At 44.4% G+C, this 14,128-nt stretch overlaps 1 protein-coding gene across 3 annotated transcripts in view; it reads left to right on the forward strand.

Moving 5' to 3' along the window:
• Positions 1-14,128, forward strand: part of ankrd24 (ankyrin repeat domain 24) — a 34,217-nt gene that overhangs the window by 10,137 nt on the left and 9,952 nt on the right. For all 3 annotated transcript variants that reach the window (XM_078423570.1, XM_078423568.1, XM_078423569.1), the window contains exons 6-14: positions 179-249; positions 1,509-1,615; positions 2,781-2,968; positions 4,236-4,267; positions 4,981-5,055; positions 5,852-5,935; positions 10,685-10,792; positions 13,056-13,103; positions 13,806-13,904. In XM_078423570.1, coding sequence (XP_078279696.1) covers positions 179-249; positions 1,509-1,615; positions 2,781-2,968; positions 4,236-4,267; positions 4,981-5,055; positions 5,852-5,935; positions 10,685-10,792; positions 13,056-13,103; positions 13,806-13,904 — 812 coding nt within the window. The remainder of the gene's footprint in view (positions 1-178; positions 250-1,508; positions 1,616-2,780; positions 2,969-4,235; positions 4,268-4,980; positions 5,056-5,851; positions 5,936-10,684; positions 10,793-13,055; positions 13,104-13,805; positions 13,905-14,128) is intronic.

The raw sequence follows: 14,128 nt of genomic DNA on the forward strand, positions 1-14,128 counted from the left end.
AAAATGGTTGAGATGATGGTTGAGATGCTGCCTGCCCGCTGAGTTACTCCAGCTTTTTGTGTCTATCTTCGGTTTAAACCAGCATCTGCAGTTCCTTCCTATACATACAGTAGTTCATGTTAATGTTAAGTTTAACTTGTGCATTTTCATATTGCGTTATTTGTCTCTCTTTTTGCAGCTCTCAGTGGAAATTTTTCCTGTGTTCAGACCCTTTGTGATTTCAAGGGGCCTATAAATGTTTATGATGATGTAAGTAATATTTCTATCCTACTCTTTGCAGATTTATTGAAAGACACAGTGTGAAGCTGAACTCAGTTTGGTTTCTGTTTGTTGTGCATTTTTAAATGGTTCCGGGAGGAATTAAATACTTGAATCTGTGTGCAAGACATAGTGCAGAGAGGAATGTAATATGAACAATATAGAGACTTCCACAGTAAATAGAAGAGCTGACCAGGACTTGGCAATGAGGGGTCCTGATCAAAAAATTAAGCCCACTTCCTAGATATTCAGTTAAATGCATTACAAGGGAGCTGCATAAAGAGTTTTATTTGGACACCCAAACGCTGAGGACCTGGCAGGCTTTCATTCAGATTCTTCCAAGAATTGAGACTAATTGCTCCACTTTGACAACTCCTTTTCCCACCATATCCTTTGGGAAATTACAGGACTTTCAAAAAATTGTACTTCCTGGCATGACAGGGGGGTAAAAATATTGAGCATAGAACAATATAGCACAAGAATAATCCTTCAACCCTTAATGTTTGTGATGACGATGTTGCCAATTTAAACTGATCCCGTCTGTGTGCCCATGTCTAAATGTCCATTAAACATTTGTAATGGGACTACCGAGACTGCACACCATGCTCTAAACATGGCCTGACCAAAGTTTTATACAGCGGCAACATAGTTTTTTAACTTTTATATTCAATGCCCTGTCTAATGAAAGCAATCATGCTGTATGCCTTCCTTACCATCCGATCCACTTGTGTTGCCACTTTCAGGGAGCTGTGGATATGCAGCGAATGGAGGGATATGGATTGCATGCATGCTGAGGATATTAGTTTAATTTGGCATAGTGTTTGCTAGAGACATCATGGGCTAAAGGGCCTTTTTTCTGTACTGTTCTATATTCTATTTTCAATCACAGACACACTAAGGGCAATTTACAGTACTAACTAAATTACCATTCCACACACCTTTGGGATGTAGAGGAAATTGGAGCAGCCAGAAAAACCCACGCAGTCCCAGGGAGAATATGTAAACACCACAGAGACGGCACTGGAGGTCAGGATGGAATCTAGGTGGTTGGAATTGTGAGGCAACAGTTCTACCAGCTGTGTCTTTGGAGTTAAAGTTGCTTGAGCAAGATCTCAGCCACTGGAGTCTACTAGCTCAAGGGCATTCCGATCTATCTCCTCTGAATGGGAGACTATTGGGAACATGGGGAGAGTATTGTCTTGGTGATGATAGGTGTTGTATACTCTCTCACCCCTTTCCCACTGCTGCAGGATGGCTGCACTCCGTTGGTTCTGGCTGCACAGGTGAGCAACTACGAGATGTGCAGATGTCTGATTATGAGAGGTGGAGACATCAACAGCAGGGACAAGCAGGGGAGGTGAGTTGTGTGTGTCAACTTGGAAACCATATGCCAACAGGCAGGGGAGCAGAGTGTGGCAAGTAGAAAGGAAGTAAAACATTGCATCAATAACGCGTTATGTTCTCATGACATGCGGTAACACTCTGCAACTGGCACCATTATTGCATTCACCAAAACCAACTTTTAAAATCTTGTTTTTTTAACATCATAAAATGTACTCAAGGGGGCTTCATAGCAGTGTGACTTAATTTTTTTTTAAATCACAAGGGTGCATAAAAGGAGCTTTGAGGAGAAGTGTAGCGAAGAACCAAGGCAGCTGAAGGCATTGCTACTGATAGCGGATTGAAGAGAATGGTGGATCCATCCAAATTAGACCTGCAGGAGTGAAGATTTTGTCATAGTAAGCAGTCTGAGGGAGCAATGAAGTTTTAAATACAAGGTTGAACATTTAAAAATCAAGGCCTTTTGAGATAAATAGCACCTAATTTTTGTTTAGTTACTAAAAGAGGCATTCTGGTACTTTTGTGGATAAATTGGATTGAAGCAGGCAGTGACAGTGATGAGTGATGCTTCTCTTGAAACAGGATAAGAAAATGTGCATTTAAAACAAGTATGTTTTTTCTCATTCCACATTCATCCCTCTCTTTAGTGTCTCATGGAAAGCTGTGGTCAGAAGCACTGGCAGGCTCTGAACCTGCCTAAATTCAGAATCAAGATAGCAAATGTTGGTGACTATTGACAGTCTCAATTGTATCAAACTTTATTATTTCTTGAAGGAAATCTGCCCAGTTCGCATTGCTATCTGACTCATGATCCTGTCCAAATATCGACAACTCTGTAACTGAGGCATTGTTCCTGCAGTGAACTTCTGAAGTTGCCCCATCCATTGCAGGGCTTGTTCTCTCATATTATTGTTCAATAGAATAAGGCAGTTTGTCATAGATTAACTCCTTATGAACTCGTATGAACTGCATATGATTCGGAAAATCCTCATTCTTCATTCTTTATGATGACAGGACTAAACCATCACATGATTTGGTGAAGCAACAGAAATGCAAGCATGAAAATGTATGACCATTAACATCTTGGGGAGAATACTCCTTCAAATACCTTGCGGGATGATATTTAGGGTTTTCTCACTGCTACAATGAGACTCATTCTCTCTTGTCTTTTCTAAACACAGAACAGCTTTGATGCTAGCCTGCGAAAACAACAGTGTGGAGACGGTCAATGTTCTAGTCAGGAGTGGAGCTAACATCAGCTTAGTGGATGCATTGGGTCATGATGCTGTACACTACAGTATGGTGACTGGGAATCCAGAAATCCTGCAACTCCTTCACGCTGCTCTTCACAGGAACTACTGGAATAATGGTAGGCCACGTTCTCGAGGCACAGTACCCTTTCCTCTACTAAAAGATTCCCTTCATTTTCTCCTCCAATTGCTACAGAATAAGTTTTGTCCACCTCCATTCCTCATTCCAAATGGATATATTTTACAGTCAATGAGTTGATCCGAAACATGAGTCTTATGGGCTATGGAGATAGGATGGGCAATTCCACATCTGCAGTAACTTTTAAAGCTATTTTAAGCATAAAGAGCATTTATTGTGTCGTGCACACAATTCATTATTGACTACATTTGCATTAGAATAACTCCATTCCATTGCTGAGATATTGGCTTCTTTTTAACATGCGAAAGCTTTTTTTTAACCGTCCTTTTTCTTCTAGGCTTATCCACAATGTCACCCAAATCCCACTCCCATTCCCACCAATTTCCATCCCCTTTCTAGTGTTTGATGCAGTTCCATTGATTATTTTATTTCCAACATCTTCTTCATGCAGTCACCAAGGTGGCAACTGAGTCTAACTTCTTTATTGCAGTTGCATAGTGATCTCAGGGGAGTTTTGTGGAGAGATGTGGAGCATGGGGTGTTGGTGAGGAGGAAACAGTGAGAGATGAGGGCATGATGTCAAAAGAAATGATTAAGATTAAATTTGTCCTTTGAAAGGGAGAGGAAGTCACTACAAACGTTTTCCTTGGTTCCTGCTAGCTGAAGCTAAATTTCCTGCTTTGAAGCTAAATTTGAAACTGGACAGAATTTGTGTAAAGACCTAATTCATAATCACAATAATATAAATCATATTGAGATTGAATAACAAATCAGAAGGTCAATGTTCATTGTGATAGAAATGAAAACACTTCTTCTGTCGCACAAACAATAACAAAATCCATGCCAGGAATAATTAGTGATGTGGTAATAGAGATCTTCAGGTATCAGGAGAAACGGAGAGAACATTAGTTGATATTAACTGTCTAGGTCTGGTCAGGGATTATAGAGAGGCAAGTCAATCGTAGAGTATAAAATGTACCATGGGAACATCAAAACATCTTCATTATTTATTATTGCTGCTATGTTGGAAAGAAGTTCTGTCCATATGTTACCCTGCCGTGATGGCATAGATAATTTGGAAATGCAAATATAAGTGAAGCATACGCGGATCCTACTATCCAAGGCAACAGCCTCAGGAACATGATGCACATTGTCACCACACAGTTCCTGTGTAATATTCATTATGAGATACTGCATAATTTTCCACCTTGCATGGATCTTATTTCTGTTTTTAATTTGTGTTTTAGCCGAACCGGAATTGAGGAGGAGGCAACATCAGGTAAAGGAACTGGCTTCTGATTTTCATGAGTCCCAAGGCATGATCAGAACCATACTGGGTGTGCTCTCTTTACATTGCCCCCCACTGCCCAAAATGAAATCAAGGAAGTGCATGTTTCAGTACAATAGAAAGCTGCTTTAATCTCAAAAACCCGAGTCACTGACTGACTACTGATTGCACAACAAAGATTCAAATGTAGGGTTGGGATTTATTGTTCAACATAGTCATACAGTGCCATTCACTCTCCTGCAATATTTTCTTGTGGCAAGGTGGGGAAGGCTGAAGTGACACCAGACATGGGCTATGCGTTGGCTCTCCTCCATAACTATTTCCATACTGAAAGTCTGTGTCTGGGATTTTTTTCCAGCATCTCATGTTTGTAAAGAGCCCCCTTATCCTCCAGATTCCATTCCACCCTCATATCAGCTGTATGACTCTGAGCTCCAACCATTACTGTCCGTCTGCACATAAACATCCTTCATCATCACTCCTTATGCTCACTGTCTTCCTCCAACCCTGATATTTGGGCATATTTCTTATTTGGTGACAAAATGCTGGAGTAACTCAGCAGGTCAGGCAGCAGCTGCCTGACCTGCTGAGTTACTCCAGCATTTTGTGAATAAATCGATTTGTACCAGCATCTGCAGTTATTTTCTTATACTACTTTCTTATTTGGTGGTTCCTTTCATCTGATTAATTCTCAAATTCTACAGATTTTGGCAAAAGAGAAAACTACAAGTCCCCGAAAGCGGCAAGCTCCCTTGCCACCAAGCACCCCTTCTACTCAGGTAACTGGAATCCACTTTAGTACGTAATCAAAATCAACTGTAGCAAAGCAGCACTTGGTCTGTTACAGTAAGCACGGGGATTGGTAATTATGGTATGTGCCAATCTAAAGGGAGACTTTACATTCAATAGAAAAATGTCCCCTTCATTTCATCCAAAATACATTATCAGTTAATTTGTATGGAAAGAGAGTAAGGTAACACAATAAACCACACCCTTGTATACATTAACAGAACAATACCAGGTTTCACTGTGATTATGCCCATAGCAAAGAGTCTACTGGTAGTACTTGCTGTCACTAATTTATTAAATTGGCCAGGGAATTGATCATTCTGCAATATTCGTGAATGCTGTCAAACTGGGAGTGGGGGTGGAAGGAACATTGGTGATTTCTCAATTTCTACAATTTCTCAATCACTGTGTCGATTACTGGTACCATACATGTCTATTGCAATAGTCCATTCTGCCTTACTTGAATGTGAACAAAGATAATTTTATCTCCTCAGGCTTCCAACACACAATCTAGAAGGAGATAGATGCCCCCGAGGGCAGTAAATGGTGGGATTGAGACTTCAACTGTATATGAGGGGTTTGGTAGGGAAGGCCTTTTTTACCACCAGCCAAGCCAAGGTCTTGGTGCTTCTTCATAAGTTCTAATGAAGAAGTAATTCTGTGAAATAATATTGAAAGAAAAACCATCCAACATGATTCACTTGCTCCTTTTCCTTCAGGGCCTTTAGGATTGAACATTTTAGTTTAAGTTTCAAATGGAAACATTTCTTATTCTGCTGTTTACAGAGCCCTACAGAATCCTGTGAGTTTCTCTCCACTGGCGAATCAACGAGCCCATCCTATTCTTCCACAGAAACACTCACACCAAAGGTGAGCTCATCGTTTTTATTTTAGAATGACGGAAAATTATAGCTGTTTATCCAACAAAATCAGTCAAAACTCCAGTCATTAATTATTCACTTCCATCCCAGATCAACCAGTTGAACCCACACTCTAAGGGTTTACTATAAGAAAACTGTTGCTCAGTGCAGGACTGAGTGCGTGTTGCATCTGGCAGTGTTTTCTTTCCTATCGGATGTTAATCTAAGATTGTTTAAAATGCTCAAGTGAAGAGGAGGTAAAGCAGAGGACATATCATGGCCAACATTTATCGCTGAACCTATCAAGCTCATATTATCTAGGCATTGGTATATTTGTTGTTGGTGGGAAATTCCTGTGTGTAAACTGGCTGCCTTGCTTTCCTACATTGCAACAGTTAAAAGAAATTACAAGTTCTTTGGTGCTACAAACTCTGTCAGATACAAACTCTGGTGCTACATCAACACAAATTCTTTAAATAGTTTATTGGAAATGTTGTTAAAAAGGAAACAGAATAAAAGTAAATGAGAATAAACAAAGAATTGGGAAGGTGCAGGGACAACAAAGTGTTTGTAATTTTTCCCCCTTAAAATAAGTCTACAAACTGACTCTAACTGACTCTTCAGATTGTGTGTGTGTGTGTATACATGGTTATTAATGCATTTTGTAGAGGTGGAATCTCACAGGACTAACTGTACATTTACAATATCTCGCACCAGGACAATGCACATTGGCCTGTGGTACATGAGACCCCAACAAACCTGTTCTTTGTTAAGTCTGCCCATACTCAATAGCAAAAATGGGCCAAACGCAGGCAGATGGGACTAATGTAGATGGGACGTGTACACGGTGTGAGCAAATTGGGCCAAGGGGCCTGTTTGCACGCTGTAAGTCTCTATAGCTCTATAATAGGGGTATGGCAAGTCCGAAAACTTGTTGGTTGTAGAAGAAGTTTATTGCAGCCGCAATATTCGAATACAGAGTTAAACAACAAGGTAAAGGACAACCATCAAAAACTTACTGTCTTCTTCGAAGACTTCGCCGAACTGTCTATTTCGGGCGCCAAAAGCGCACATGACATCGCTGGCCAATCAACGATGTCGCTCCCTGGACCAATCCCCATGGTCGCGTTCACACGTGACCTCGCTGGCCAATCCGAGGGTTCGACGACCTGGACCATTCTCTATGGTCGCTACATGACCCCCCCCCAGAACCCGAGGTGCGGAACCTAGCAGGGAGCCGGATTTCGCGACCATAACGAGTACGGAGAGGGACAGCCTGAACCACAGGAGCCGGGGGTTCCGGACTTGGCGGAACAGCCGGAACGGGAGGTCCTGGAGGAACTACCGGAACGGGGGGTCCTGGAGGAACTGTCGGAACGGGGGGTCCTGGAGGAACTGTCGGAACGGGGGGTCCTGGACTGAGCGGAACTAACGGAGGTCGGCCTCTCCTAGGGGTTTGACCGACCAGGACTGGTTGATCCGGATCCAAATGTGCAGGTTTGAGCCGGGACACCGAGACGAGCTCACTCTTGCCGCACATGTCTAAGGTGAAGGTAGCCGTTCCCTTACGCAAAACCCGGAACGGCCCTTGATAGACCCTCTGCAACGGGGCGCGATGGGCATCTTTTCGCAGAAAAACAAACTCACAGTCCTTCAGGGAAGGCGGTTCATGTACCATGGGACACCCATGACGTAAAGTTGGAACTGGGGCCAGGGAGCCCACCCGTTCCCGGAGAGATGCTAACACCGATGGGACTGTAGGCAGCTGGTCTGAAAGGTCCGGAAACAAATCTCCGGGTACTCGAAGTGTCGAGCCATATACTAGCTCCGCGGACGACGCACCGAGATCTAGCTTAGGAGCAGTCCGGATGCCCAAAAGAACCCAAGGGAGCTGGTCTACCCAGTCCGGGCCTTCAAGCCTTGCACTGAGGGATGCCTTAAGTTGACGGTGGAACCTTTCTACGAGTCCATTTGCCTGGGGGTGATATGCAGTAGTGGGTTGTAACTTGGAACCGTACAGTTCTGCGAGCGCGGCCCAGAGGGACGAAGTGAACTGTGGCCCTCTGTCAGTGGTAATAACTGCCGGGACCCCGAAACGAGCTACCCAATGAAGGGCCAAAGTCCTAGCACAAGACGCTGACGAAATATCAGACAATGGGAAAGCCTCTGGCCACCGGGTGAACCGATCCACCACCGTGAGGAGGTGGGTGTAGCCCCGGGAGGAAGGCAAAGGCCCGACCAAATCCACGTGGATGTGGAAAAAACGAACTGCTGGGACCTCAAAATCCTGTACGGGGGGCTGGACGTGGCGCTGGACTTTAGCGGTCTGACAGGGAACGCAGGAACGTGCCCAACCCGCTACCTGTTTCCGTAGGCCATGCCAGACAAACCTCGCTGCTACCAAGGCAGAGGTGGAGTGGATGGACGGGTGCGCCAGCCCATGAATGGCATCGAAAACCCGGCGCTGAAGGGAGGGCGGTACTACCGGCCTGGGACGGGGAAGAGAAACATCGCACCAGACTTTTGTGCCTTCCGACCCACAAGCTACCTGGGCCAACTTCAATCCCGAAGTGGTGGACCGGTATGCCGAAACGGTATCCGCTAGAAGCTGTGCCTCCGCAAGCTCCTGGGGATCCACTTCGCAGTCCACCGTCGAAATAGGGGGAAAAGCGGGTCTAGACAGGGCGTCAGCAACGGCATTAAGCTTACCCGCGACATGACGGACATCCGTGGTAAATTCGGAGATAGCAGTCAGGTGCCGCTGCTGGCGGGCCGACCATGGGTCAGACAATTTCAAAAAAGCAAATGTTAATGGTTTGTGGTCCGTAAAGGCCACAAATGGGCGGCCCTCGAGGAAGTACCTGAAATGACGAACAGCTAAATAGAGAGCCAGAAGCTCTCGGTCAAATGCGCTATACTTCAGCTCGGCCGAATTTAGTTGCCGGCTGAAAAACGCTAAAGGCTGCCAACGGCCACCGACCTGCTGCTCCAGAACCCCGCCCACCGCCACGTCAGAGGCGTCAACCGTCAGGGCCGTGGGGGCGGAGGGGCTCGGATGGACCAACATGGTGGCGTCTGCCAAGGCTGCCTTAGCTGCTGTAAAAGCCGACTCTGCGGTCGGGGACCATATCAACTCTACCGGATTCCCTGCAAGGCATTGGAAAAGCGGGCGCATGACTCGCGCAGCTGCCGGAACGAACCTATGGTAGAAATTAACCATGCCTACGAACTCCTGTAGCCCTTTTACTGTGGTGGGCCTGGGAAATGCCCGGATAGCCTCCACCTTCTCGGGCAAAGGGGAGGCGCTGGCAGGGGTAATTCTGTGCCCTAGAAAATCAAGAGCAGGAAGGCCGAATTGACATTTGGAGGGTTGGATAATGAGCCCGTGGAGCCGCTGGAACACGGTCCGCAAGTGGGCCTGGTGTTCCTGCACTGAGGGGCTGGCGACCAGGATGTCGTCTAAATAAATAAACAAAAAGGGTAAACCCCGGCCCACGCGGTCCATCAGTCGTTGGAAAGCCTGTGCCGCGTTCTTTAAACCGAAAGGCATACGCAACCATTCAAACAACCCGAACGGAGTAATCGTTGCAGTTTTCTGTATGTCCTCCGGTCGCACCGGGATCTGGTGGTATCCTCGCACCAAATCGATTTTGGAAAACACCACCGCTCCTTCCAGCCCAGATGAAAAGTCCTGTAGGTGCGGTATGGGGTAATAGCACCAGCCGCGCTTGTGCGGATCTTTTTGGCGGGCTTTCGGAGAATTGGCGGGAGACGTGGCGCCATCTTGCCGTCGCTGTGGCGTGGTCACTGATGTCGAGACCTTGTTGATCGAACCACTTGCCTTGTTTTTTGCCGCCATGAGCGCGTCCGCTTTCGCTGCATATGCTTCGGGGTCCTTAAAAGAACAATCCGTGAGCAGCAGTCGGACATCCTCAGGAAGTCTCTCGCGGAATGCCTGTTCGAACATAGGGCAATCCGTATGCTCACCGGCTAGCATCATCATTTCGGACATGAGGACGGAAGGCAGTTGGTCTCCAAGATCCGGTAGGTGCAGAAGTCTTGCCGCACCACCATGCTTATTAAACCCGAAGATTCGCAGTAATACTTTCTTCATGGCCTCGTACTTGCTTTCCGCAGGTGGATTCACGATGAACCGTATCACGCGCTTGGTTGTGTCCGCGATAGAGCGCTGACGAGGTAGTAGTACATCGTGGATTCGTCCGATATCTTCTTTATATGAAATTGAGCTTCGGTGTGGATAAACCAAGCTTGCGGTGCGTGCGTCCAAAACAACGGAAGGTGAACGCTTGCCGCGCTTAACTCCGGTGTGCCCGGCGCGGTCATCGTCAACGAGGCGTCGGGTTCCTGCTTAGTCGGTGATCGTCCAGATCACGTCGAGGTCACCAATATGGCGAGTCCGAAAACTTGTTGGTTGTAGAAGAAGTTTATTGCAGCCGCAATATTCGAATACAGAGTTAAACAACAAGGTAAAGGACAACCATCAAAAACTTACTGTCTTCTTCGAAGACTTCGCCGAACTGTCTATTTCGGGCGCCAAAAGCGCACATGACATCGCTGGCCAATCAGCGATGTCGCTCCCTGGACCAATCCCCATGGTCGCGTTCACACGTGACCTCGCTGGCCAATCCGAGGGTTCGACGACCTGGACCATTCTCTATGGTCGCTACATGGGCAGCAATTGCAGAGCAGCAGTCCATTGCACGTTAGCCACCTTTAACTAGTTCTGTTGGTTTCACAGAATGACCAGAAATTAAGTGAGGAGGTGTTCCAGCTTCAAGAAGAGCGGCAGCACCTGCTACAAACAATCAGCAACCTGGAGCAGCTGGTGGACAAGTGCCAGCGGGAGGTAATTCATTTTGTGTGGATGTGTGTGTACAACTTGCATTAGTTTAGCTACCTCTGGCCTCTTTTGGAAAGTATCAAGAAAATTGATTTTATAAATCTGACAAATGCTTACTTAACTCTCAAAGAGTTTCTTGTTCAGCTTACATAATAAAGATAATCCACATAATACCTTGCGGTCTAATTGCCAACCCGCCCCTCATAATTGCTCGAGATGCAAACATCTGTCACATTGACAACTGATTGATTCTTACTTCATTTTAACATTATCCTACTAAACTATAGCTGAGTCTAACTTGGAATCCAAATTAAGTATTGCCAGAACATTTAAAATCTGGGCTGGAGAATCATTGTAATTTGTAGTATGGAAGAAGGCATTTGGCACAGCATTCCAGCCTTTCAAAAAATTATCCAGTTAGACTCTTCCACCTACAATTTCATTCGTTTTCACATATTTATCACATTCATTTTTGACAATTACAAATTGTTCCCATTTTGCTAATCTTTCGGCTCTGCTTTGGAGATTCTAACTACTTGCAATTTAAAACAACATTGAGGATCAATGAACTGAAAATGTCTCAAAGTATTTCATGGGTTTGCCTTATGACAAAGGAAATGATGTTGAGCCACATAAGGTGATGTGATCAAGTATTGGATCAGAGGTGGATTTCAAGGCATACCCTAAAGGAGTGGAGAGATCTAATAGATCAAAATAGATCAATGATTTGGATAAGGGAACTAAATATAAAAATACCTGAAGTTCCAAAGGATACAAAACTAGATGGGAATGTGACCTGAAGAAATTCAAAGAGGTTCTTGTGATTCAGACAAATCAAGTGATGAGCAAATGCATGACAGATGCAGTTTACCATGGATAAGTGTGAAGTTATTCACTTTGGTTGCAAAAATAGCAAGACATTATTAAACAGTGATAGATTGGAAAAGGGAAGGTGCAACAATACCTGAGCATTTTTCTTTCATCAAAATTCTATACAGCTACTTAGATCATTGTCATCTATCAGTCCAAACAACTTTACCTTCATTCAGTTCACTTTTGTTGTGTCCAGCCATGAATCCTCAAACTGCAGGTTAGAAGTGCAAGTTCAAGAATATCTGCAGTTGAGCCATCTTCTCACATACAAGTGCAAATTCATGTTTAAATGGAGGCCGGAGTTACTTCTTCTTGAGTTTGAGGCAGCAGAAGTTATGTAACGCCCTCCAGGTGCTGTAGCCAGTGCAATGTGCTGTTGTCGAGGGCCGTGAGGTCTACCCTTCAACCAGGGGGGCGGAGGACAGCGCAGTCGAAAATTACATGCTGCGCTGTTTGCTGGTCTGCTCCACACACGCAGACTGCTGATAAACGCAACCCCGAACGATGCATGTTGGCGTTGAACCGGCCAACTCCTGTGCGGAGCCAGTTCAGGGTGACCCACTCTTTGCGGGGCATGTCTGAGCCGGGTGGGGCTGTGGTGTTCGGTGCGACAGTGAATTGAGGAGGTCGCGAAGTCTGTTCCCAGCTGGTTCTCCATGCTCCTAGTATGTTGAAACCGGAGCCACAGAAGGTCGCTGCATGACGGGAGAAGGGGCGACGAGATGACAGGCGTTGAGGTCCCAGTTGCGTGAATCCTGGACGAGGTGGTGCAAAGGATGTTTGGTGTCCAATGGGGCCTTGCACACCAGCCTATGAGTGACCAGCCGGAGTTACTCATATACCTTTAAATTACTGAATGGGCTTTACAGTGCTTCTGTTTGACTTCAGAACTTCATATTTTAAAGTTAGCAGTTCTGACAGCTGTACATTTCAAGGTTTCAAGGTCAGTTTATTGTCACATGAATCAGTTAAGGTACAGTGAAATTTGAGGTACCATACAGCCATACTAAGTGAAAAGCAACATGCTTTCAAGAGAGAGCTAGATAGAGCTCTTAAGGATAGCGGAGTCAGGGGTATGGGGAGAAGGCAGGAACGGGGTACTGATTGAGAATGATCAGCCATGATCACATTGAATGGTGGTGCTGGCTCAAAGGGCCAAACGGCCTACTCCTGCACCTATTGTCTATTGTCTATTAAGACACACAACCACATAAAAGTTAACATAAACATCCACCACAGTGGATTCCACATTCCTCACTGTGACGAAAGGCAATAAAGTTCACTGTTAATTGGGTAGTTTATCAATTGAACTGAGTGCTGGCATTCTTTGTGTGCTTTGATGCATGACTGACTCTACACAAAAGATAAAATAATCATGAATCTTTTCTGTTTTCAGAAGGTGCTGATTGCAAAAGACAGTGGAGTTCATAAACTTGAGAATCAGGTATGATAATGTTTTAATGATTTCTGGCTGTTGGATATAACGAATCAGCAGTATTACTTGCCATAATCACGTACTGTTGATGCAAAATGTTTAATTCAGATCAATTGGTAATTCAAATTTGCTTGCACAAGTAAATTTTCCAATGGTGTTGTATTCCAATTACTGAGTCCAAATTAACAGAGTATACTATATTTCCAAATTTCATCAGGAATGTGTGTGTACTTTTTAAGATTGTGATTGCAGTCTGCATTGAATTTGTGACAAAACAAACAGCAGCAAACCTGCACACCCTCAGAATCATGTCTTTATGGATTTGATAAAACACATCAATCCTTCAATTTCTAAATTATCTGCTGAAAACTTTGCCTTATTAGTAATCCTATTAAATCCTAAATTGATCAATATTCTTAATCGATATGCAGATTTACAAGGTACAGTATACCTACGCCTGAATCTTGATTTAATGGGTAGCCTTCCTTAATCGAAGGCAAGGACTTGATCTCCAAATATCAGTGGGTTCCTTCTTATTACAAGAGGTTTGGAGGATCTGATGGAAATTCAGGGTCAATATTTGAGTCATTGAGGTTAGTTGATATTCTGTGGTGATGTTACAACTCTGAAGAAGCAAGCTTATATGATGTTTTCAATGTTAGGCACAATCTAATTTATCTGTCTCTCCTTAATCAACGCTAATGTTAATAGGTACAGAAGCTCACAAACAAGCTATCTGAGAAAGAGCAACAACGTCAAGAAGTTACCAAGCAGGTTGAAATTCTGCAGGGCAAACTATCTTTGCATGAGGTAAACGGTCCATTTAGAAAGATATTTTACATTAACATTGGGGTGTCTTGGAGTCATGGCACAGTAAGGAGGATACAATGAGCTTACAAAGGGATCCCCACATTCGCAGTCAATGAGTCACAAAATGGACCTGTGTTTTGGCAACCTTGTATTCAAAGTCAAAATTATGATCTCTCAGCTTGAGTGGACAAAAATTAAGTTTGATGGAGTATAATGTCAGGAAA

This window comes from Rhinoraja longicauda, chromosome 28, assembly GCF_053455715.1.
Source record: "Rhinoraja longicauda isolate Sanriku21f chromosome 28, sRhiLon1.1, whole genome shotgun sequence".
NCBI lineage: Eukaryota > Metazoa > Chordata > Chondrichthyes > Rajiformes > Arhynchobatidae > Rhinoraja > Rhinoraja longicauda.